This window comes from Hakea prostrata, chromosome 7 (assembly GCF_041222555.1).
Source record: "Hakea prostrata isolate BN-2017 chromosome 7, UWA_Hpros_2, whole genome shotgun sequence".
Lineage (NCBI taxonomy): Eukaryota > Viridiplantae > Streptophyta > Magnoliopsida > Proteales > Proteaceae > Hakea > Hakea prostrata.
This window is the reverse complement of record NC_142606.1, coordinates 8,176,852-8,201,987: the sequence shown is the minus strand read 5'-3', so window position 1 is coordinate 8,201,987 and position 25,136 is coordinate 8,176,852. Positions and strand designations below refer to the sequence as shown.

Sequence of the window (25,136 nt, the reverse complement as noted above, 5' to 3'; positions counted from 1 at the left end):
GGTGGCCTGGTGGTGTCTTGGCATCCTGGTGCTCTGTTAACCGATCTGTTACATTGAAACAAAATTAACCAAGCAATGAAAACTTCAGTAAACATTCAGAAACTGAAAAGATGACAACACAAAAATATGAATAAATTAGTGAAGATTTAAAAAGAAGAAGTAAACCTCTATAATGAAATCTACAAGAATTTCCTTGCTAATGTCTTGCTCTAGACAAAGGTGCTTTTTTGACGACATTCATCTATGGTGACCTATTAAAGAAACCCTCATCACCAAACAATTCTTCACTTTGTTATTCTCTAATTTGAGAGAATGGCAGAGATGAAAGTGAGACTCACGTGGTGGTGAATGGATGGGGAATGAAAGATATATGTTCATGAGAACCCACTTAAATAAATCCATGATCATAAGTTTTTCACAATATTTTCAATAATTAATAAAATGCTCTAAATTTCCAACCAAGCAAATTAAGCGAAAATAAAAAGTCATGTTAAACTAATAAGAATAAAACTATTCAAATTACACAGATGGATAAAAAAAAATTGTAATTAGTAGACCTCAAGAAAATGAGTCCTAAAATGCAATATGATCATTTTTCAATGATATAGCAATACCTTTGCAATTAAAATGTGTGACTAACGGTTTCAAACACGAATTAAGTAAATAAACATCTGCAAATTTTACAAGTTATCATACAAACAAATAAAGTCTAAATGACAATATTCGTTTATTGATTGATATCAATAAAGGTATCATCTATTGATATCGATCTAAAGTTAAAAAGACAAATAAATAAATTAGAGAGTATACGATTGTTTCTAATTAAAAACTACAGGAATTTGAAACTCTGAAGAAGAAATGTGACTTACTTACTAATAATTAGTCAACCCATTCCTTAAAACATCCAATAAGTTAATTGGAAAATCCAAAATTAAATTATTGGATGGAAATAACGGTTTTGTTTCCTTACGACCTGCATAGGAACTATAGTTCTTCCGATTGTCACTCTCTGTCTTCTTGGTAATATACTCAATGCTTCCTCATTGGGTTTATGGCTTGTGTAGAAGAACAAAACATTTTTCTTTGAATGCATATGATGGACAATGGGTACCATAAATCAGTAAGATCAAGAAGAAGTGAACTTGTGCACTGAAATCTGAAAGAATCTCATCATTATTATACTCTATGTAGAACTGCTCCTATGGCAAACCATAGAGAAACTCTGTTGGTATGGGTAGGGAACGAAAGAATTTTTTTTCTTTTTAAAGTAAAAGCAAACAAAAAAAAATGATATCTTAATAAAAATCATACAAAAAAAAATCATAATTAAAAGGAGAGAAAATTCATATTTTATCTTCTTTTTTTTTTTACCAAAATTGTATTACTTTTTCAAAAAGGTTTAGATTTTACAAAAAAAAAATTACTAAGAATAATTTATTTTTTCCATACTTCATTATATTATTGAAAAAAAATACTATATTCTAAAATAACATCAAGGTTCCTATTCAAATGATATTCCATTCAATTTAAGCAATTGCTAATTCTACCTTAAAAAAAAATTAAACCAATTACTAAAATAAGTAAAAGGGAACGAAATAGATGATATCTTAATAAAAATCATTAAAAAATAATTATTAATGAAAGATGATCTATTTTACATTTTATTTTATTTTATTTTCAAATTAAATTGCATTTTCAAAAAAGATCAATATCAATATTATGATCTTTCCTCTTTCTTTCTTTCTTTTTTTTTTTTTTTTTTTTCTTTTTTTTTCTTTCTGTTAGGCAAGAATAAGAAAATTTTACTATATTCTAAAATAACACCAACATTCCTATTCATGCTATATTCATTACCACATTTAAGCAATTACCTTTCACTAATTCTATCAAAAAGAAAATTTTAAGACAATAAAATAAAAGAAAAGAAACCTTAGTTTTGATCAATGGAAAGAAAAGATTTAGAAGGTAATTAGATCTAATAGGAAAATGGAACAAAAATCTTGGAGTGAGGTGTAGAATTTAGAGATTTTTCATTTTTAAGTATTTTTATTAATTTTTTTTAGATGTTTTTCTAAGAAGTTCTATTATTTTGTTATTAATAATCAAAATGTCAAAAATACCCAATAAAAAATGAAGATCCGGCTCACCCATACCGAGATAGAAGATGATAGAGGGCCAAGTATCGTTGAAAAAAAAGGTCAAGTAGAGATCCTCCTTATTAGTCAAACGATGATAGGCCGCGTACATGTGCTGGGTGATCGAAACGGGAGTGGGAGACCCCCACCCCACTCCCCAAGTCCACACAACAGGAAGGGAGGATACAGCATTATACAAAAAAAAGATAAACACGGCGACAACACGGCGAAACAAATGGCGAAGAAACAATGAAAAAAAGGCACCAACAACCGGACAGGAGACCGAGCAAAATGAGACAGGGACAGGAGGGCCTGGGGCAGAGGGGAGGGAGACAAGAGGCCCAAGGGGGAGTCGAGGGGGGGGGAGAAGAAGGTGGCAGAAGGTATGAGGCCGCCGCGGGCGCACACGGCCACGCGAGCCAGCCCCCGGCCCGAGGGACGCGCCATGCGGAAGCATCGGCGGGGCCGCGAAATTATTTTGTTATTAATAATCAAAATGTCAAAAATACCCAATAAAAAATGAAGAACCAATAAACAATAGAATACTAAAAGTATTTTAAAAAAAAGAAGTAAAGATTTGCCACGAAAGACGCGTACATGGTGGGGAAGGGAGTGGGAGAAAAATTTTAGAAGAAAAAATAACAAAATATGAAAGTTTGATGGAAAAGATGATTTATAATTTGAAACTCAAATTGATCAACATGACAAAAGAAATATAAATTTTATTTAGTGTACTCATATATAGTGTCGGAGCTTCAACACAAGCTTCTATAAAATTGATGAGGTTTAGATGTCTAAATTTACTCGATATATTGACTTGAAAAAAATACAAGTAACATTCCAAGCTGAGCAGAAGATGGAAACCAAATGATGGAATATTTAGAAAATTCATATATTGAAGTTCTTACACATTATTCAAAATATTTTATTTCTTATTGGAAAATGCAATATATAACTCCCACTTGCATCAATGACTTACTTTTGACCAAACTGCCATCCAGGTCTAACATTAAATGCTAAAAATAAAACAAACAATTTAAGGTGATCTCTGAGTGAGAAATTGAGATACAACTTGAAATAGAAGGGTATATAAAAGATGCCTTTCTAGATTTCTTCATCAACTACATGATGCAAGATAGTAAAAAAAAAGGACCCATATTATCCATTGTTTTCCGTACAAGTAAATCAAAATACCACAACATGAAAGAAATATTCCAAATAATTCACTTAGTCAAATATTAACTTTTAGGAACTAAGATTTTGCATTCTGCACTTACATACTTTCAAATATTGCACTTTATAAGAGTCAAATATTAGTTTTTAGGAAAAAATTTCTTTCTCGATTTAATTGTTTGAGATTGAAAAAATATATATATCTTTTACTCTATTTTTTAAGAAAAAAAAATTTCTCGATTTAATTTAATTTTACGAATTTAAATAAAAAATATAAAAATGTATGAATAATTTATGAGTAAAAAATAAAATGACAACAAAATTAATACAAAAAATATGACATTTAAATAAAGACAAATGATACAATTGTCAAGTGAAAGATTTGCAGAAAAAGAACAGTACATACTTTTATAAGAATTATAATATAATAAAAATAGTATGATATATATATATGCGCTAATAATTCTATAATATCATGGTGTGAGATTAGCTATTTGTTGGGCTACTATCCCTCACCTCTTAGTTATTGAATTTTTCAGATTGATGATTGGAGCTCCTGGAAGTAGACTTTTGGGCAGAGCATTATGCAAGGATATTTTAGCGGCTGGGGCTTTTTCTGGTAGGAGGTTAACAATAATTGGTGGTATATTTAGATGGTGTTGTAATCTTGTATTCTCGGCTGAATGTATCACTTAAACTAGCATTTTGATGGGTTAACTTTTTCTTGGGTTGTTTTGTGTATGATTTATTGAAGTTACAGTTACACGCATTACAATGAAATGTAATCTTCAAGACGCAATAAATTGAAATTTGAATATTTAATGGACTAATGTTCTTCCTCTATTAGGTTGATGTTCTCAAATAAGAAGGAAGCTTCTTAGAAGCCAAAATCCTGAAATAGATAGTTGTTTCTTGAAGACTCAAAATGTAGCATTTTTTCAGAAATTAGTGGAAAGATGTGTAAGAGTGTAATTTTTATTTCTAATTTGGCTTCCATATTCAGTGATCATACCGAGTTTAGCTTTGCGTCTAGTTATATATTTTTGTTCCTTAGTAACATGTTTATAAATTATGTTAATGGTGGGTTCTATTATAATTTGGGTCATAGGTAGTGGCAAGTGTCAACTGAGATGACTACCCCTTTATTTAGTTGAGTCTAAAAAGGACTCTAGTTATTAGAGGGAAAGGAATACCAAATAAATGTCTGATAAAAAAATTATTCTCTTCTGCTTTTTGAAATCTTTAAAGAAAGAAATTAATTCTAAACTTTCATCATTTTGAAAATAATTTATTGATTATGCAAGGGGAAAGAAACAAAAAGAGGTATTTTATTGCACTCAAAATCATTAAGGTAAACGATTTAAAACTCTCCATTTTACAATTTTAATTTTCAAATCAAATTGCAGGAAGAGAGTCGAGCCGGGGACGAAACACCATAGAGTAACTGAAAATTAGGATCTAGTGGAACAATTGGTGCTTGGGGAACTAAAAATGACGATCAAATGGAACAACTGGTGCTCGTGCAGGTTTCATCTGCAAGCGCCGGTAACAAAAGCAAACTGAAATATTAGGTCAAGTTGAAAATTTAGTATCGGTGCTGCTGCTAGCTTCATCTGGAGACCAGCTCTTGATGAGGGGGCAGTCCTTGAGGTCTACAAGGTTTTTTCAGACCTCGGAATTGCGTTTCAAAATCACGCTTTTCCATGTTGAATTTCGTCAAGAAACTCAGATGGATGAACTTCAAATTCGAGACCTCGTCTTTTTGAATCCCATTTAGACTCTTCAACCCACCGCCCCTGAAATAAAGCTTTTCCAAGCTCTTCTTTTTGACAAGCTTCCTTGTAAAGCTGGGTGGTTCCTGCGCAGGAAAACATTGAAGATCTAGTTTTGTTAGATGAGGCGGAAGAGAGAGTGTTATCTTCGTCGAAGGTGGCTGCAGCACAGGCTTCCTACGTAAAAGCCTTCTAAATCCGATGACTGCTCTTATAATCCTGGGCATCATCTCCATCATCTTTCTTGTGCCGTTGTTGCTCTCTTCTATTGTGTTGTTGCTCTCTTCTATTGTGGATCGCCATGTTATCCTAAGAGATTTCAGACTTTCAATTTCTCCAATTGGGTCCAAGACCCCATCCTTTTCCATGGCTTCCTTATCAACGCTTACGCTGAGTTTCTGAAGGTTTTCCAGGTTGGTTAACTCAGTGAGCTCACAGGCGTCCTGTCTCCAAGTATTCACCACAAACCCATTCAACAATTGAAGTTTTGAGAGATCTTTGATACCCTTTGGCATATACTCGAGCAGGTAGCATTCAGAAACATCCAAGTGCGTCAGCTGCTTGAGTGAAGCTATTTCTGCTGGCAATCTCTCCAAATTATGACATGCTCGGAGATCCAAAACCCTCAATTCACTAAGCTGTCGAATCCCTGCAACCTCTGTTATCCTTGAAATTCCCTGTAGACCCAGATACCTCAATTTTTTCAAGAGCTTCAAATGATCCAGGAAGATTGGGTTATTCAGTTCAATGTGATGTTCAGGCAAAGTATTCCATCGTCCCAGCTGCAACGTTACAAGTTCCTTTAGCTTCTTGAATTCTTCTTCGTCACATTTGATGCAATTTACATCTACGTTGAAAAGTGAACGCATTTTGCTCGCATTCGGTCCAAGATTGACCTCTTCTGCTCGCATTTTTGTTTCTTCACCTACTCTAGACGAAACAAGGGCACGCCTACTGATATGGGAGTGACCTGGGGTTGGCTTTCCATCAGAATCGAAGTCGAAGAACATTGTTTCTCTTGCAATTTGAATCGCCATCCAACGAATCCACGGATGCAATCTGCAGCTAGGAGGTGATCTACTGTATTTTTCAAGGACACCTTCAACAAGGCCACTGTCACATAGCTTCTCGAAGCATGCTTCTGCCTCATTCTCAGCTTCCTTGCCATCCACAAAACCTTCCCCTATCCACCAGTAAATCAAAGATCTCTTACGAATGATGGAATTCTCTGGAAATATGGAAAGGCAAAGGAAACAGAGCTGAACCCGAGGCTCCAAAGCGTCGTAAGCAGCCAGAGCCATAGCCATATCTGCGTTGGCCATTATCTCCTTCTCCAACACGAGCTTCTTCCAGCATGTTGGTTTCCTCTTCTTGTTGGATTCTGGCTTAAGCGTCATAATATTCTTGGTCCCCTTTTTGATTCCATCGACTTTCTTAGCGATGTATCTTAGGTTTCCGGGGACCGAATCTTCAAAGGCGACGCTGGGCGTGCAAAGCCTTTGATTCAGGTTTCCGATCAACTGGTTGAAAACACCAGTGACTTCTTCCTTCCATTGGGTGACTAAAGCAATAGATTTCTTGATTTCTTGGACATCGTCAGTGATATCTTGGACCAGTTCATCTTTCATGATGCTGGGACTTCTCACAAATTTCCAGCCATCCATGAATCTGAAATGGTTCTTTCACATTGGGTATCTGACATTATCTCTGGGCTGATTACCGGAGTCGGGGAAGAAGGTCAAATGGGTGATACGAACTACGAAGGCTGCAGCTGCAGGTACCTTCAACTTTATTGTGTTTTTCAGGAGAAGGAGAAGGGTAGATAGATGTTCAAATGGGATTCTGGGTAAAGTTCAAGAAATTTCCGACAAAAGAGTAAAAAAGTAAATGAGTGGGTGGAACGGGTTGTGTTGATTTTTCAACGATTGTGACATGGGCAGAGCTTCGCCAATCAGGACCATGCATCCACGACACCAATCAATTGTGTGAATAGAGAATCCCAACGTGTTATTGCATACATCCCATCCCGTACGTAATTCATCATTAATCCTTCATGCAATTATCACTACCAGACAAGTTTTATTTATAAATTTCACTTTCGTCTTATTTAACAGCCTTCAGAATGAAGAACTTTGCCAGCTTTGTCATTCATTGTTGGACTTGGACCCCATGAGTGCGTACTGCGTACAGTGCGTAGTGCTTGATTTGAACGACCATAGATTCAAAAAAAGAACTGCTCGTCGCCTTCCGTTTTGAGAGGGAGAAGAAAGACTTTGACTTACAAGTCTCGCACAGCCTGGTTTTGCACCAAAAACATAAAAAAAATAAGCAGGCTGTGCTAGACTTTTATGACGAAGTCTTTCTTGTCTCTCTCAACCCCGAAGGCTGCTTCTTAATTCTTTCCCTGCACTGGAGTGGCATTTACCTGCTTTCTTCCTTCCCTTTTGCAAGAAGTGAGTGTTGCGAGAAGGCTCGGACTCAGTCGTTGGGGAGTTAAATTTGTTTTACACCACCAGATACAGTAGCGGTATCTGCAGATCTCTCACTCTCTCTCCCTATAACTTAAGAATCAAACATTTAAAAGAATGGAACATTCAGTTTTGGGTCAGTTGTGCATTCATTCAGTTGTATGTGTTGATCTCTGATAACCTTTTACTTCTCATAGGTATCAAATCTCTGGTAGATTCAGCTCGATTTCGGAGAAAGTGGGATACGTGTTCGTTTCTGCAGGATTTCTTGCCATCGCTGCTTGTAGGTACCATATCTCTCATTATATGATTGACTCAAAAGGAATGTACAGAATACCTTTAGGTAGACTAGCAGAGTTGGATTTTAAAATCCGCGACTCTTTTTCTTTTTTTTTTGGGAACAGAGAGAGTTTCTCATTAAAAATTGTTGGAGCTAAGACTGTCTAAGAAAGTTATCTTCAATCTTTGTTCTTACAAAGCCTTCAGCATCAGTTCCCCCATCACCATTCTCTTAGCCAGTCAGCGTGATCTTTAGGGGTGATTTGTTGTTTGTAATTGCTATTCGTTTTAGCATTGTTGGCTTACCCTTTCTTCTTCTGCCTCTGCAGAGTCTGAAGCACGGAGGACTAGGATCTATGGAAATCTTTCCAGGGAAGTTAAGAAGGCTATGGAATTTATGGGAAATCAGGTACTTGGTTCTCCTCAGCCTCTTCATTCAAACAACACTCATTTGCACGGCTAGTATTCGAAAACATAAAGCCAAGAGAAGGCTCAACTTCCTTGTATGGTCCTGCTACTTGTTAGCCGATTGGGTTGCAACTTTGGCTCTTGGTGTACTTGCTGAAACTATGAATGACAATTCTGCTGAGAACGAGAAGGATGACCTTAAAGCGTTGTGGGCACCTTTCCTTCTACTACACCTTGGTGGTCCTGACAACATCACAGCTTTCTCATTAGAAGATAATGAGCTTTGGTTGAGGCATTTGCTTGGACTTCTGTTCCAGGTTGGAACAACAATTTATATCTTCATCATGTGGTTGTCTGAACCTACAATACTTTGTCTGATCTTTGTTCTAATGTTCATGGGAGGAATCATAAAGTATGTAGAGAGGACATTGGCCCTCATGAATGCAAGCCGAAGTTATTTTAGGAAGTCCATGGTCACTGATCCTGACCCAGGACCTAACTATGCAAAATTCATGGAAGAATACTCCAGCAAAAGGGACGCTGGGGTATTTGCAAGGATTGTCTGTGAAAGAGAACCTGAATTACCACCTTTTGTTTCTTCATCTCAGGATATCGAAAATTTGAATGCAGGTAGCAAAGAGCAAATAGAGCTCATAGTGAAAGCTCATCATTTCTTTCAGACATTCAAGCGTCTTATTGTTGATCTGATTCTCACTTTCCATGATCGAAATCAAAGTTGGTCCTTCTTCACAAAAAGAAGTTCGAATGAAGCTTATAAAGTTATTGAGATTGAACTTGGGTTTTTGTATGAGGTTCTATACACCAAGGCGGCTGTAGTTCATACTCTAAAAGGTTGGATTTTCAGATTCACCAGTATTTCCTCCATTATTGTTGCTTCCATCATTTTCTTTGGTTTCACTGACAAACACAAGTATAAAAAGATTGATGTGAGAATAACGTACGTCTTACTGGCTGGAGCTATTGCCTTGGAGCTCTGGTCACTCACTCGATTACTCCTCACAGATTGGACAATTGTTTGGATGAAGAAGAAAAACCTGAATGGAGCTGCTAGATTTGCGTTTAGACTTCTTTCTCTTAAAAGGCCACCCAACCGATCAAGGTGGTCCAATTCCATGGCACAATATAACCTAATCGAGTTTTGCCTCAAAGATCAGATGCCAAACTTTGGGAGAAAAGTTATGGAGCTGACTCCTTTGAAGGACTTTTTTGATAACCAGTGGTACAGAAGTTACAAAGACATCTCTAATGAGCTCAAAGAATTCATCTTCGAAACTCTGAAAAGCAAGGTCGAGAAAACAACAGATTTTGCAAATAACCGACATTTCAGGACTTCTAGAGGTAAATTGGCACTACAAGGGATAAATGATGAGATATTACACAGTAGCATCAAGGCTGAATTTGATGAAAGCATATTGCTTTGGCACATAGCAACAGATATCTGCTACCATTTGGATGGAGAAAAACAGCAACCCAAAACAGTGCCTAACCTGAAAAAGAGCAGAGACGTATCCAGAGACATATCCAATTACATGTTGTATCTTCTTGTATCACGTCCTTTTATGTTGACTGCAGGAATTGGACAAATCAGATTTGGGGATACCTGTGCCGAGGCCAAGAGGTTTTTCCACCGCAGAGAGATAGAAACCAATGAGAAAAACGCATGTGTAAGGCTGAAGAAGGTAGACACAGAAGTCCCACCAGTACAGGTGAAAGGGGACGGAAGTAAATCTGTGTTATTTGAGGCATCCCGGGTCGCAAAATCATTGTCAAAGCAGGTGCCCGAAGTAGAAAAGAGATGGGAGATTATAAGTCATGTGTGGTTGGAAATGTTGTGCTATGCCGCGAGTGAATGCAGAGGATATTACCACGCTCAGAGGCTTAGTGCTGGAGGAGAGCTTCTCACCGTTGTATGTTTTTTGATGGCACACCTTGGCATTGGAGAGCATTATCGTGTTGAATCGGGCCATGCTCGAGCCAAGTTAATAGTAAAGATGTAATATAGTACTAGAGTTTTTTTGGTCTGTCACTTTGAAGGATAACTTGGTATGTTAGCAGTTCCTAGTAACCTCTCTTAGGTATATAGCGTACTTCACAATTCTAAACAATGAATCGTGCGTGTATTGTGATAAAACCATGTAACAGCCTCCACCTCCTTCTATATATCTCAACTCTTCTTGTTTCACCATCCATCTTTTAGTGCTGTCACAACAGTACTACCACCCTTGGTTACTATTCTTACAGGCTCATCGATGCTTAAATTTAATTTGCTAATTTCTATAGATGCTGAATTCTGAACCCACACATCTTCCAATTAAACCTATAGATAAGCATATTTATAAGTATTTACCCCAAATGGTATATATGGTATGATTCAAGCATATACCACTGGTTTCAAACCAAAAATCATTTCTGCAGCCTGTACTACAGCACTTGACACCACCTAAGAAACCATACCACACCGTTTTTGAAATGGTTCGATGCAGATTTATGCAGACGGCTATGGTTTCGGTATGCAATATTGCCACCAAATTCACAACCTTACCCATCATGGCCTCCACCCCTGGGCATCAACCAATACATGTATTGCCACTTCACTACTTTTGATCTTTTGGTATCAATTAGCATTATTAAGAAGAAAAAAATTATTATTTTAAATTATTTGGCATCTATTATCAGTTTTATTTTTATTTAAAATAATAAAAATAAAAAAATAAAACCTTCAAAATTCATAATAGACTTTTTGCCTATTATGAATTATAGTGAGAATTTCATTCTCTTCATTTATGCACAAGTTTACTTAAAATTTTATAATCAAGATGAAGGTAAAATAGCCAATACACATTCTTTTATAAAACTCATATTTTTTTTTTCCTCTTTTTTCACTGGCTCACTATTATTTAATAACAATTTTTTATTTTGACATCGAACCTTTTTTTTTTTTTTTTTTTTTTAAATGTCTCTACTCCCCATTTTCTTGATGTTGCTTCCATCATCCAAGATATTTTAAATGTGGGACATAAGCTTGAAAAGTATTATTTTAAACATATTTCTAGACGGATCAAAATGAGGCCGCTGATCACCTAGCCCGGAGGGCTGAGTCGATGACGATCCTGACTCCTTAGCCTATTTCTTCTCCTAATCTCTTTGTGGCTCTGTTTCCTCAGTTTTGCCGTCTCAATAAATTTACTTTCTACCAAAAAAAAGAAACTTATTTTCGACAAAATTCACCTTACTATTTTTCATTCTCGACCAATAATAATTTTTTATACTTATTTCTTTTAAATAGACATAGTGAAAATAAAAATTGACATAAAAAAGAACCTTTGATGATCTGCTATTTTGAGACTCCCCCAACCTTCAAATCTGCCATTAGATCAATTTAAGATTTTATACACTTAATTCTCCTTGACAAATAGCCCACGTGACCACTCTCATGCGTATCTTAGTTGTGTAAAAAAAAATTATTGGGTGCATTATTGGGTATCCTGTTCGTGCTGTCACAAGATGTATTGAACTTTACTGTTTGAGACAAAGTATGCGCTTTCTGACATGTACGTTTCTTTCTGACACGTACGTTCTAGGAGACAGTTGACAGATGCGTAAAACCATTTTACACGTTTCCATGGTGAGGTACCGTTCTTTGGAATTTTATTTACAGCAGCAGCTGACCGCCAGGATTTTGCTACGTAAGCAAAGTTCAATCAAACGATTCAAAATTAAAGAAAAAGGAATATATCGTAAATATATTTTATTATTTTTAAATTTAAAGGATTAATACTTTCTAAATTTACAAATAAAAACCCCCAACTCTACCGACATTTAAGAAAGACGATTGCTTTCTCGTTCTTATTCTACGTGCTTCTCCTTCCACCCAATCTCTATCATAGTCTACACCCCGTGGATTTTTATTTGCCGCAGCCGTTGCTGCCAACAGCTAGCAGCTGCAATTTGCGCAGATGCTTTCTGCTGGCAATAGCGGCTGCAAATAAAAATCCCCACACCCGTGAGAGGAATAAGAACCAAATCGGGGAGAAACCGGAAATAAGAAGACGAATGGAGTGGAACTGTGTCCCAAAGAGTCTTCAAACAACTCTATCACATTTCCACTTTCGATATTTCTAATGCGTTTATTAAATGGTGAAAATGGAATGAACCCCAACAACTTCCCCCAAATTGTTCTCTAGCAGTTCAAAGTTTCAATCACTATTGTTGTAACCAAAGCAGTAGTTGAAGCAGAAGACCCAGAGAGACCATTTTAGTTGGTCTTATTTATTTATAAGTAGTACATTTGGAAAAACCCAAACGCATTTTGGGATCTGGATTTTGTCTGCTTCCTACTGGGACTCTGCTCGGATTCCTCTCTGCTGTCTGTTCTGGGTTTTGTTTCCCTCTCTCTCTTGTTGTTGTGTTCGTCCAGATGTTATTCTTTTTCCAAAAATGAAGATCAAAAGAGATAGGATCACTAAATTATCGAGACAGCCAAACAGCATTCAGTTCTCCCAGTACTCTGGATATGTTACAGTTGATAAAAATGCCGGCAGGGCTTTATTCTATTGGTTGGTCGAGGCTCTGGCAAAACGTCCGCCGGAGTCGAACCACTGGTTCTGTGGCTTAATGGAGGACCTGGGTGTTCGTCTATGTTTTACGGTTTCGCCGAAGAGATTGGACCTTTCTGCATTAATGCCGACTGCAATGCTCTTTTCTCCAATCCTTACTATTGGAACACTCGTATCTTACCCACATCGTCTTCCTCTGTATCATTTTCTGGAGAATTCCTTCTTTCCTTGACGAGTGGAGATTTCGTTGGACCCTGTGCGTTTTGCCAGAGGCGAATTGCTATTCCTAGATTCTCCTGCCGGAGTGAATTTTTCTTGTTCCAATCCTACCTTGGATCTATATAATGCTGGTGACTGGAGAACAGTTATGTACTTTATCTGCATTTTGATACTTATTCTGCATTTAATTAATGAAGTGAGTAACAATCCATTTAAGAAATTGTAAGATAAATCTAAGGTCTGAAGGTAAGTAGGTAACTAAGCTTGCCTACGTCGAGAGGAACTAATCCAGAAATGGCATTAAATACAGGATTAAATGTCGGTAGAGTGAGGGATTTTTATTTATAAATTTGAAAAGTATTAAACCTTTAAATGTAAAAATAATAAAACATATTTACAATATAATCATTTTTCTTTAATTTTGAACCATTTGATAGATCTTTGCTTACGTGGCAAATTCCTAACAGTCAGCTGCTGGCGCAAATAAAAATCCACATTTTGAAAATGAACGTTTTATAAACCAATTTTAAAATTATTCTCAATTGAAGCTAAAATATGAAAAATCTAATTTTCGATCAAAGACACAAGGCATGAGAACAAGATAAAGAGATCTACAAGCATGGTGGGGATAGTCTCGAGAGACTCACCAACAAGACCATTTTATCAAAAGTTTCCAGAACCTGACCCAAGTTCTTCCCATTCTTTAGACCACTTTTCTCACCAATTCAGTCTTTAAAAATGAAAACAAACCATTTAACATGCACCTACCACCCATTCTTCTGTTCCTTCTGTTCTCCAAGAACTAAAGACTGCCACAACTGTTCTCCGAGAACATTATCAAACACATCCTAATGCAGTATGAGCTTCCTAAAGAGACATCCTTTCCCAACATCAACTAAATGCCCACAAAACAGCTCTATATCACATAATGCCATTGTCGGAAAGAATTAATGTTTCCTACTTTTCCAAAGTCATACATTACTTAAAACTACGAATCAAATTTGAAGAAGGGGGAAAATGACGTGCAAAACTTAAGAAATTCCAGAAGTAAAGAAGGGAAAATGTTCAGGAAGTCCAGCTATTAATAAACTAATTAAGGAGTCACATAAACAACAAACAGCTGCTGTCAAGAAAAGACTATCGTCAGCACAAAATAACAGAGACATCAAAACAAATATCAATTTCAGAGGAGAATCACTAGGGGCCTGGGGGTACACTTCCTATAAACATAAGGCAGCATTTGGCTTGTCATTCAACATATATGGGCGTGCAAAAAGCTCATGTTGTACCTAATGTAAGTCAGTCATTGCATCAGAATTGAGTAAAAAAAAGACAATTAATTAACTGAAGGTGTCCAAAGTGCAACACTCATAAACAAGGGTGGGGGATAAAAAGGTCCTGGAGCAACAGATACACAACAAGCTCTGTTATTTAATAAACTAACAAAAATAACAAAATGTCACACAAGCATTATTTGAGAAACCAATTGGTTGTTTGTTCATCACAATTACCTGTGAACTAAGTCTCCTACAGTACAAATTTCTTCCTACAATTAGTATCATGAAAGCCCACCACAGTTCCCAATGCTAGGAATATAGACAACTGCTAATTTGCAACAAAAACGAGGAAAGAGGTCAGTGGTCCAAGCATAAAAATGACTTCACATTTTCATGGGAAATGATGTTTTAATGGAATCATATGTTACAAATAAAGGGAGAAACAGGCTGACAGTGATGGATGTCTTCCCAAGCCTCTCACATCCTCTGCTCATGTAGACCACAGTGACACTCTTTCAACCATAACCATGACGGCTCCCCACACTGTCGATTTGGGTACACTCTTCAAACAAATAGTTAGCCAGATATCTTAAAAAATCAAAGAGTACAAAGAAATATCCCATTAAGTTCAAGACATTGACGACATGATAAATCAGAGGGTTTTGAAAATTAATCTTTGGATAAAACAAAACGACACATTACCAAAAACTTTCCTCAAGAAATTTCAGTTTAGTTTCTTTTCATGGCAATTGATGCTACCCGAAGAGAAACCTAAACCCCCCCCCCCCACCAAAAAACAAAAAAAAAGAGATTTAGTCTTCGATAATTAGATAAGAAAACAATAAAACTTACCGGATGTATGAAATAAATTCTGCTGAAATAAAAAACTCAATGTTATACAAAAACAAGAAAACTTTTTTTTTTTTGGGGTAGAACAAAAACAAGAAAACTGAGGCCCCAAAGAATTTGACAGACATAAAACAACTAAACCATATCCTACTACATTAGAATATTTTTACAGAATTCATTTATGACAAGTGTTTCGTGAAGAATTCATTGTCTACATCTCCCAAATTTATGGATATTCATCACTGCTTCTAACTTTCAAGAATTAAAGTTCAGAAACTTCAAAAGTTTTCACTTGAAATGGTCAATCACAAAGTTGGAGCAGTTTGTTACCTTTCCATTACCAAAAGAAATGTCAAGCAACCTCAATGAAGAAGAGCAATAATACACCAAAGCTGCAGCAATTTGGAGATTTCTTTCCCTTGTTTGAATCCTCATGTCCATCCATGTATGTTACAAAAATCGGGAAGATCATTGCTGACAGACAATTTATAAGTACTCCATTGGTGAAAATGTGTTGTCCATATTCCAAAACATTAGGTGCAAAGCAGGAACATGGAATAAATGAGCCACAACATCAAAATCCTCACAGGCTAGTATAAACTGAGCACTGAACTATGACAGTGATCGACTCTATGAGCTGATATGAGCCTAAAAAACTTTAGAAACTGAGAATCAACCACTGTCGACTGAAAAGGAGTCCCAGAATTTTAGAAAATTACGAAAGGATCACAATCTAAAATTAAACATCTTTCCGTTGAAAATAAGGTGCCCAGAAACCACCATCCCCCCCCCCCTTTTTTCCGATCAAGCCTATTGATCACTGAAAACCTTCCAAAACAAGTATTTTAACCAGCTTAAGGCTTCAAAGGAAGAAAAGATTAATCCAACTAGTAGCATTTTTCTTTGGAGATCTAATTCAAATAAAAAACATGAAAACAAGCATTTTCTAAAGTCTTACACTCAACATACTTCTGTCACAATGACAAATAAGAAATCCATTTGAAAAGAACCCTTTTTCTTATGGTACACTCTCTAAAAGTATGACACAGAAAGCGTATAATCCTTTTGTGCAGTCTATAGTAGCAGAAAGGCTGCTTCACTGTTTGAGGAAACCACCTGCAGTAACAAATCTGGTAAGCAATAGAATAATATATGTTCACCAAAATAAATAAAGCCAAATGCTCAGCCAGGGAACCCAAAAACACAAGAATTCCAAGAATGCAGACCCAGCATCAAAAAACAACACCACCGATGGTGACAACAGTCTAATAACCACTATTGTTCACTGCTCACATAATAAAGGTAACATAAAATCAGATCAACCTTGAGTATATGCTGTCATGCAAGAGTAAATCAACCCCAACAAGAATGAAGATTTGTTGTTCATAATTTATCTCAACTCCACAAATTACATAAAGTTCCATACTCGCTCGATAACTCTTACCGACTGGCTGAAGCTAAAGAGAAAGTAAATGTTGAAATCCAACATAGTACATACTTTAAAGAGTAGTGAAAGATTTGAAAAGAAAGAAAATAGGAGACTCCACTTGACAAAGCCTAAGTTCAGTTCTGGTCATTCTGGTAATGAAAAAGCAACACTTCATCACAAAGACAAAGATCGCATTTGCATGAGCTCCTGGAACTTCAGAAGAATCACCAGTCCATGACTAAAAGATTGATTCACCTAGTAGGTATCTGCACAATGAATAAGTAAAAGTGTAAAACATAAAAAGCTTATTTCAAAAACAAAAATTTCCTCCGAAAACTTTAACTGGGAAAGTTATGCAATGTAGGAGACCCAAAGTTTGTTATGTCAATTTAAATAAGAACTACATATGTGAAAGTATCCATTTATCAAATTAATAAACAATTAAAACACATTTTCTTTTATAAATACGGATATGCCTTTTAAGTAATAACAAGCCAAAAAAAAAAACCAAAATTGAGATTAACAAAGTATGAAGAATCACCGCACAATTAAATATGAAGTAACAAACGTGACCTGACATACAGAACACTTGAAAACAGATGTGACTGGAAGGTTTCCCTTGCCAACATAAATATAAATTTTGGATAAGTTCTGATTTTAGGAAAACTAGAAGGTTGGCTTCCCAAATTTGGTAATTCACTATAAACGAAGACCCAAAAAAATACACCAACATTGTGGTAGTGTAAATTCACCACATTAGGCAATAAAATAAGCATATTTACATGATGAACATAACAACTCCAAAGAGTCATCCGCTTTGAATATAGTGAAAAACCACAGAACCAGATGAACATAAACCCACCGTTGGTGATTCCATCCCTTGTCTCAACACCAGGCAGATGTACCCATGACTCAAAATGACCAACAAACAGTCAACTCTTGTAGTAGCCAGTCTAAACTCCCACCAAAACAAACCCAGAGAGCCACTTTTAGCAAGATCCAGGTTGTCGATAGATTTGTGATTTCAGTTTCCACTACAAATAGATAAGCTTATTGACATGCTACTCAGAACTGTACGATCAATTGTTCTTCCAGGCTGTTGAAATGATGGGAATCAAGAGATTTTGTAGATATAAGAGATCTTAATCAACTAGAATTCTGAACTAAGGACAACCATTGAAACCCCATGGCAATCACACCCTACTCTTCCTCCTCAAATTGGATATTTCAGCAATAAATCATAACTCACCAAGCAACAGTGCTTTCAAGACCAGGGGAAAATTTGAACAAATAATATACTTTTGTGGTCTGTTAGTTCACACAACCTAGCCAGTCAGGTGCCTACTTCTACCACAAGGCATGCCATATTGGACTGGAACTTTTGTGGAAAAATAGACCCTAGTTCCCTACGCATATGTCAAGGTAAAACCCAAACAGTGTTGGCTAACCAGGGAGACACATCATTAAAAAAATCTAAAACTCTGGTATGGGTGCATGAGCATACATGAGAGCTGTGAATTTGCAAAATTGCCACTACCCAGGTAATTTCATTTTCTTACCAAGAAGGCCATAGTAAACCAATAGCAGGATTTCGTGACCCAGGATTGCATCATCAAGTAACCCACCGCATGCAGAGCATTGATTGAAAAGGAAAGTGATCTATTTCCCATCCCATTTCATTAGCACCAAAATGCTAAGCATTTCTCCTCTGTTCTTAGATACAATTGCTACACTTGCAATCATTTAAACAGAAAAGGAAGCTCTTCCTGAAGTTTTTGAAAAATAATTTTGCTTTTATGTTGCATTGCAAGACCCAACTCACACAAATGGAAGGCACTTATAAGAGCTTTCCAAGTATAGTTTCTTGCACTCACAAGTGGATAGAAAGCCCCCCCCCCCCCCAAAAAAAAATTTAAATAAATAAAAAAGACATCTGTGAGAAACAGAACTCCTGACCATTTTCATGCCAAATCAAGAGAACCATAGGCTGCCCAAATGAATAATAACAAAGGTCCCGACCAAAGTTCCAAAAAAAACTCAATGGAATAATATACTTATATTTCCTTTTTATATCATGTGTTTGGGACATGATAACAGAAAAATCAAGAGAAAAGGCCAATTATTTTTAAAGCATCATAAAAGAAAGGGTACCTAGATCCGAAATCAAATAAACAACTTGATAGGCAAAGGAACAGCAAGCAAAGACATAGACGTGCATGTCTTCCTACAATAATATAATAAATCAAATTACTAGAATTTATATTATCGACAATAGCTTTCCATGCTTGAAATAACAGGAATAAACCAACACTTGATTTGGCACTGACTGAATCTCAGATTTGTTAACATCCCTAGCTCAAGTATTGAATGTTGTTAATTGATACTCGTATCATTTATGAATCAAAAGCTATAAACCTCTACCCTCCAGAGACTAAGTTGGACAGAAATTTGTGCACTAATATTTTGTTGAGCATTTAGCACAGGTCCACTCACTATTGTTTCTAAACTTAGGTATAATGATGTCCACAACAAGATACCCATTTAACTGTTACGAAGTTGAGTTTCTAAACTTCTACAGTATGCTTTTTTATATACTTAAAGCTTCCTAAAATCAAATCTTGTTACAGAACAGGGAAGGAGCTCTAAATGTCACCACTTCCAAGCTCACTGGTATAATTTCTTCAGTGATTTTCCATCAGTTTTTTTGGTATTATCTTTTCTAAAATGTTCTACAAATGAAACAGACCACCAAATTTCATACAGAAATATGAAGTTTTCCTAGTTGGGGGAGTGTAAGCTTACCATCATTCTATATAACACTCATTTCCGGGATATGTCCCCCCCCCCCCCCCCCCAAAAAAAAAAAACCCTCATATGACTGATATGAGAACTATATTACCAAAGAGATTACAACTACTATTACCTGAGCCTTACCTAATGACCCATGTAAGGTGCAACCCCTCCCATGTGGCCCACGCCTTGCTGCGATCTCCCAGTATTGGGTTGTCCCATATGCGAGTTAGGATATCCTCCTTGCATTGCAGACTGGTTTCCATACCCTCCCATCACACCAGAGCTCGCAACAGACTGACTACCGTACCCACCCTGCATCCCATGGTTAGTGTTGTTCAACATCTGGGGTACAGGTTGGTTCACTTGAGCCCCCACCCCAGTCGACCCAAGTGTTCCCAACAAATTTGTCAGCCCCAGCCCAGCACCCTGGGTCGCAAGCAATGCTGTTATTGCCTGTCCAAGAGCCGGGTTCAATGCCTGTGAAGCTGCTTGATTGAATTGCACCCCAGTCGGACTTGGAGCCATCAAGTGACCGGGCGTCGCCACAGCAGAACCATGATTTCCCATACCCATAAAGCTTGTATTTTCATTTCTCTGATAATGTGAACCATGGTGAGAGTAATTTGGGTTATGATGATGATGGAATTGCTTGCTTGGCTTCGGCCCATCGATAGCCTTCTGACAGTGCAACATATGACCTTCAAAATTCCTCTGTGGTTCTTCCAATGCCTTCTTCGCACTCTCAACCGTCTTGTAAACGAACAGCGCAAACCCCTTAGGCTTCCCAGTCTGCTTATCTAACCCTAATGGTCCCTCCTCAATCTCCCCGAATTTTGAGAAGAAATTATGCAACCTTTGAGGGTCAATATCTGCTGATACGTTGCTAACATAGATCTTCCTCTGTGTGTACTCCGACACCGGCGGCGCAGCGGGTGCCGGTGCGGGAATCGGTCCAGCGGAAGCCAACTGGCAGGCTGTCATCCGATTACCGATCCGCTTCTGTGGCTCTTTTAGGGCTTTAGTCGCCCCTTTTCGGTGCTTAAAGAGGATGAAGCCATAACCCTTGGATTTCCCAGAAATCTTATCACATACAGCATTACAGTCCTCAATCTCACCGTACTGCTTAAAAGCACTGATTAGGGTCTCAGCATTTGTATCCCAACCAAGACCATGGACAAAGATCTTGCGATGAACAGGATCGACATCGGCAAGCTGGCGGATTCGATCCAGCACGTCAGGATGATTCTCAGTAGCTTCACGAAGGAGATCAACCAGTTGCTCCTTAGTGAATGGCTCCAGGAGTTTCTGCACAGGTTCTTCCCCATCGTCGTCTTCAATTGCCGATGTATTAGCAGCAGTTAATTGTGTAGACGACGCTGCTGGAGCGGCCGACGATGCTGAAAGGTTTGAGGGGTTTTGAATATCTCCCTCCTTCACTTCTGCAGCTTCTACGTCTTCTTCTGGTTCTTCTTCTTCCTCTTCCACTTCATCCACTTCATCCCCTTCATCCCCTTCATCCCCTTCATCCCCTTCATCTCCTTCATCTCCTTCATCGGCAACCTCAGCGTCACCGGTGTCCACTTGTTCCTCTTCCTCGACTTCGAAAGGAATTTGTTCTTCTTCCTCTATTTGTTGCTGTTCTTCCTCTTCTACAGTGGGTAACTCTGGCTCTGGCTCTGGCTCTGGTTCGGGTTTGGGTTCGAGCTTTCTCTTTTTCGCCATGGATTTGATTCGAAGAAAAACAGAGATAGCTGGACGAAACGACGGACAGAGAGAAAACAAAGCTAGGGTTTACCTTCAACGGCTGTTTCGGACCGCTTGTTGAAATATATATGTACGGGTCGTTTTTTTGATAGAACTATATACGGGTAGTTTACCAGTGAAGTTTACGTATTGCGTCTCCATGGGCTGTTGGGCTTTGCATTTTGGGCCAGACTATGGAATATATGTATATATCCTACGTCACTGTAAAAGTCCCAAGTGAAGAGGTTGTGGGTATATTTACCCAAAAAAAAAAAAAAAAAAAAAATTGTGGGTATGTAAGTAATATCTTTCTACCAAAAAAAAGGGTACGTAAGTAATATCCATCCCTTATATGTAAAAATCTTTTGTTCAACCTCCCAAAAAATAAAAAAGTATATGATTAGACAAAATTAGGTTTATTATATGATTAGACAAAATTAGGTATATTTTACAAAGCTGTTTACTCCTTTAAGTTAACAAACCTACACTATTATGTGTTTGGGTTTACCAAACTAGTCAAAATAGTGTTTGCTTCTCTTATGAGGACATTTTTGGATGATTAAACCCCTACATCCTGTTCTCCAATCACACCCTCTACGCCCTGTTTTACCCATCCTAGCCACATGCCTTACCTCTTTTCTTCTTGTCGTTCAACTCATCAACACTTGCAACTTCTTTAATTGCACACTCCTTTCAAACCTATTGTTCTCACTTTCCCGTTGCGCTTGTAAGGTTGCAAATTTTATTGGGGAAAAAAATAAAAAGAACGAACGTGGGTAGTGGAAAAATAATAATGACTTAACTCACTGTTGCATCTCATCCTTCCCCTATTCATACATCACTTTATGAGTCCCCACCTTACATCACATCTTTTGAATTCTTTTTTAGTTTGTAATTGATAAACAGCACTAGGTACTGAATTAGACAATAGGGGGAGATGAACAACCCCATCCCCCACCCCCCCTCGGGCGGAAAAAACAAAGGAAGAAGACATAAAAAAGATGAAAATGATGGTGATGCCAAAGACTTGTGATAAGTGAGATGATGGCGAATACAAGTGCTAAGTTGCGACAAGTGTGGCAAATGCCTTACAGCTCAACATTGCAACGTTCACAAGTGAAGCGCCAATTGCTATATTGTATGAAGAGAGGGGTGACATAGCATGGGAAAGCACCATGTAGGGCAAGGTGGAGATATAATGATTGAAAGACAGTATAGATGGATTAACGAGCATAGACATTAAACCATATTAGTATAAAAGGGACTTGTACTATTGTGGTTGCTTTTTCCCCTTTTTTATTTTTATCTATACTCAACTTTGTATGGTTTTATTAAATAAAACTTTTACATTTAAGAAAGCAAATTGCTGTTTTGAAACTTTGACGAATGCTCTCCACACTGTCTTTCACCTCATTGAGTGTTCTCTAACGAGCTATAATGGCTTTAAATCATGATGACACGTTTTAAAATGAAACACATTAAATAGGGCTTCAAAAATCAACTTTTCCAAATTTGCCCTTTTCTCCCTGACCAAGCAAGCCGCCTGGGGCAACTAAGGCAGTCAACCAGCTTCTGAAACTTTTGTTTGAGGAGCATACTTAGCTATACGCTAGTTCCCATTCTATGCTATAGAATACTCCTACCTAATTTTTTGAAACCTTTTACACATGTCATCATAGTATAGTTGATCCATATACCAAGTCCGTCAGCATCCTAGTTAGATTTCCTTCCAAATTTTGACAGAACTCCGAACTCAACATCATCTTCGTCTAATTCCATTGGTTCGGAATCCAATCCAATAGTCTCTACCTTAGCACAGTTGCCTTCTTTCTGCATTTCATGTTTTTTCACCTACAATATGAATTTCCATGTTAGGATTTTGGGGAATTTCACACATGGAGACTGTTCATTAAATGGGTATAACAATGATAGAAATTTGGTCTGATATCATGGTGGCTATCCAATCCATTAAGGGACATTTTTCTACATCTTGGAGTGTCATTAACTTGGTCATGGAGATTAGGGAGCTAAAGGGTGGTCTTTTGATAAGTAATTTTGAACATCATGTTCGTGAGATTAACGCTTGTGTTGACTTCCTGGTAGATTTCCTAACTACCTCCCAATAAGTCAATCGACTACCAGATGTTCTTCCCGTTAGCTCTTTTTGCTTTTGTTGGGGATGATGCTAACGACAATAAATTATTTAGTCCATATGGCTGCAGATGCTCTCCTGTACCTGGAGGATGCACCTAGCACAAGGGAGGCAGAGCGTATGTGGGTTCAGCAAGAAGAAGGTAAAGTTTGTGAAAAAAGTGTAACAAGCACAGATAATAAATTTGTCAAAGCTCAACTAATTGCACCAAACAAATCCAAGTTGTTGAGGGAGTCAAAGCATTGAGATGATTCATCAAGCATATATAATAAATTTGAAAAAAGATTTGTCTGCATAAATATAAATGACCAAAATTGCCTAAATTCAAGGAGAGAATATATGATGTTCATCTACATGCAATATTACCGTAAAATGATATAAAATGATTATGAACACATAAAGAAGTATCCAATTGAGCATTCAAAAAATATGAATGAAATGGACTCATCAAACCTAAAAATTTAGTAGTCTTCGAGTAAACAATATGATCGGACAAATCCTCATATTAATTCAATGTTCAATCTTAGTCAAAATCAACCATAATATAAAAAAGATATAAATTAGGCTAAACAAAAGATAAGTACATAAGTCACAAAATCTAGACTTTGACCTATCTGAGTGTGTGTAAACCTCAACCAATCAAGTGTATGCACTTTTGAGATCCCAAATTCATCATACAACTCCCTAGTCCAAGGTCATTTGTCATATGTCCAACCAATCACCCCTCTCTCCCTAATGAAGAGCAGCCACTTATGCAATGTCAAGAGGACTTGTGAAAGAGGAAGCAATGAATAAATGGTCTAAATGAATAAAATACATACATGGAAACCATAAAATTGAAGCACCATTTTTTATTTTCTTTTTATCTTCTCCCTTTTTTTTAGTTTTGTTCCCCTCCGCAAAACGTATAATAATTAAAAACACAATTTTATTTATTTTTTTCTTTTTCCTTTTATCTTCTCCATTTTTTTTCCCCTCTCCCCGACACATATAACAATTTCGAACATAATTCATTTATGTTCTTTCTCTTTCCTCTTCTCCCTTTTTTCCCTCAAAACATATACAATTCTAAACACTTTTTATTCTCTTTTTTGACATTCTAAAAGCGATAACACCTCTCATAATAAGCTGCCCAAGACATATCCTACACCTGTAACATGGCTCTCAAATAATCATCTATCCAAGCGTTGTGCTGGCCTTTGTCCTTAAGCCCTAATTGAGCAATGTGAACCCATTAAGAATAAAAAATGTTCACTCAATGGTATTAACCACGGGGACTTTGCAAATGCAAGGAAGATATACTCACAATGCTTTTAACCATCATCGTGCTTTTAACAGTCAAAGTTACCTTCAGTCTATTCAATGGATCATACAATTTGGGGGAATCACCAATGAAATACTAACAAACACACTAGGTACATATCTATGATAAAGTAAATGAAGTGAAATATGGTAGTGGTAGAACTAAATAGAAGATAATATATTTTTCAACATTTTAGCTAAAAAACAATGGCTTTCTGTCATATCCATAAACAAGTGGTACTATTGTGAATTTCACCTCAATTGTGGGTCAAGGTGGATTTTAATATATTGATTGAACAAAAAAAATTACATGTTTTATTCGGAAACCCGGCCCTAAGTACACATGGCTTAAAAGCAAGGCATTGTGCTCAAAGAGTATGTTATATAGTCAAGGTTAAAGTGATCCACATACTCATCTGATACTTAGCAGGATTTTCATGATGTTATTTTCGAAACCTTTTGTGGTTGGAGCTTACTTGTCTATTTAGTTGAAAAAATAGAAGGAAGGGATGACTTTAAGCCTCTTGTATTGCTTAGTGTCTCATGATTTTGTTGTGTTA

General features: G+C 36.9%; 3 protein-coding genes across 4 annotated transcripts; 1 reads left to right on the top strand and 2 right to left on the bottom strand.

The window, feature by feature from the left end:
• Positions 1–4,645: 4,645 nt before the first annotated feature.
• Positions 4,646–6,845, bottom strand: LOC149009431 (uncharacterized). The gene has a single exon (XM_089164469.1). The coding sequence runs from the start codon at positions 6,742–6,744 to the stop codon at positions 4,918–4,920; it is 1,827 nt and encodes a 608-aa protein (XP_089020595.1). The 5' UTR covers positions 6,745–6,845; the 3' UTR covers positions 4,646–4,917.
• A 773-nt stretch (positions 6,846–7,618) lies between these two features.
• On the top strand, positions 7,619–10,491 carry LOC149009430 (uncharacterized). The gene is made up of 2 exons (XM_089160342.1): positions 7,619–7,831; positions 8,157–10,491. The coding sequence occupies exon 2, from the start codon at positions 8,184–8,186 to the stop codon at positions 10,251–10,253; it is 2,070 nt and encodes a 689-aa protein (XP_089016468.1). The 5' UTR covers positions 7,619–7,831; positions 8,157–8,183; the 3' UTR covers positions 10,254–10,491.
• A 6,031-nt stretch (positions 10,492–16,522) lies between these two features.
• On the bottom strand, positions 16,523–21,216 carry LOC149009429 (UBP1-associated protein 2B-like). 2 transcript variants are annotated; one of them, XM_089161773.1, is made up of 2 exons: positions 19,510–21,216; positions 16,523–16,852 (listed from the first exon to the last, which is right to left on the bottom strand). In XM_089161773.1, the coding sequence occupies exon 1, from the start codon at positions 21,099–21,101 to the stop codon at positions 19,521–19,523; it is 1,581 nt and encodes a 526-aa protein (XP_089017899.1). In that variant the 5' UTR covers positions 21,102–21,216; the 3' UTR covers positions 16,523–16,852; positions 19,510–19,520. The 2 variants fall into 2 exon arrangements, with proteins under 2 accessions (XP_089017899.1, XP_089017898.1); XM_089161772.1 differs by having other exon boundaries at positions 19,521–21,215.
• Between the last annotated feature and the right edge of the window lie 3,920 nt (positions 21,217–25,136).

What these genes read in the sequence shown, in the direction of transcription:
- LOC149009431 (XM_089164469.1), bottom strand. Translation starts at nt 6,744, where the DNA reads ATGGATGGCTGGAAATTTGTGAGAAGTCCCAGCATCATGAAAGATGAA.
- LOC149009430 (XM_089160342.1), top strand. Translation starts at nt 8,184, where the DNA reads ATGGAAATCTTTCCAGGGAAGTTAAGAAGGCTATGGAATTTATGGGAA.
- LOC149009429 (XM_089161773.1), bottom strand. Translation starts at nt 21,101, where the DNA reads ATGGCGAAAAAGAGAAAGCTCGAACCCAAACCCGAACCAGAGCCAGAG.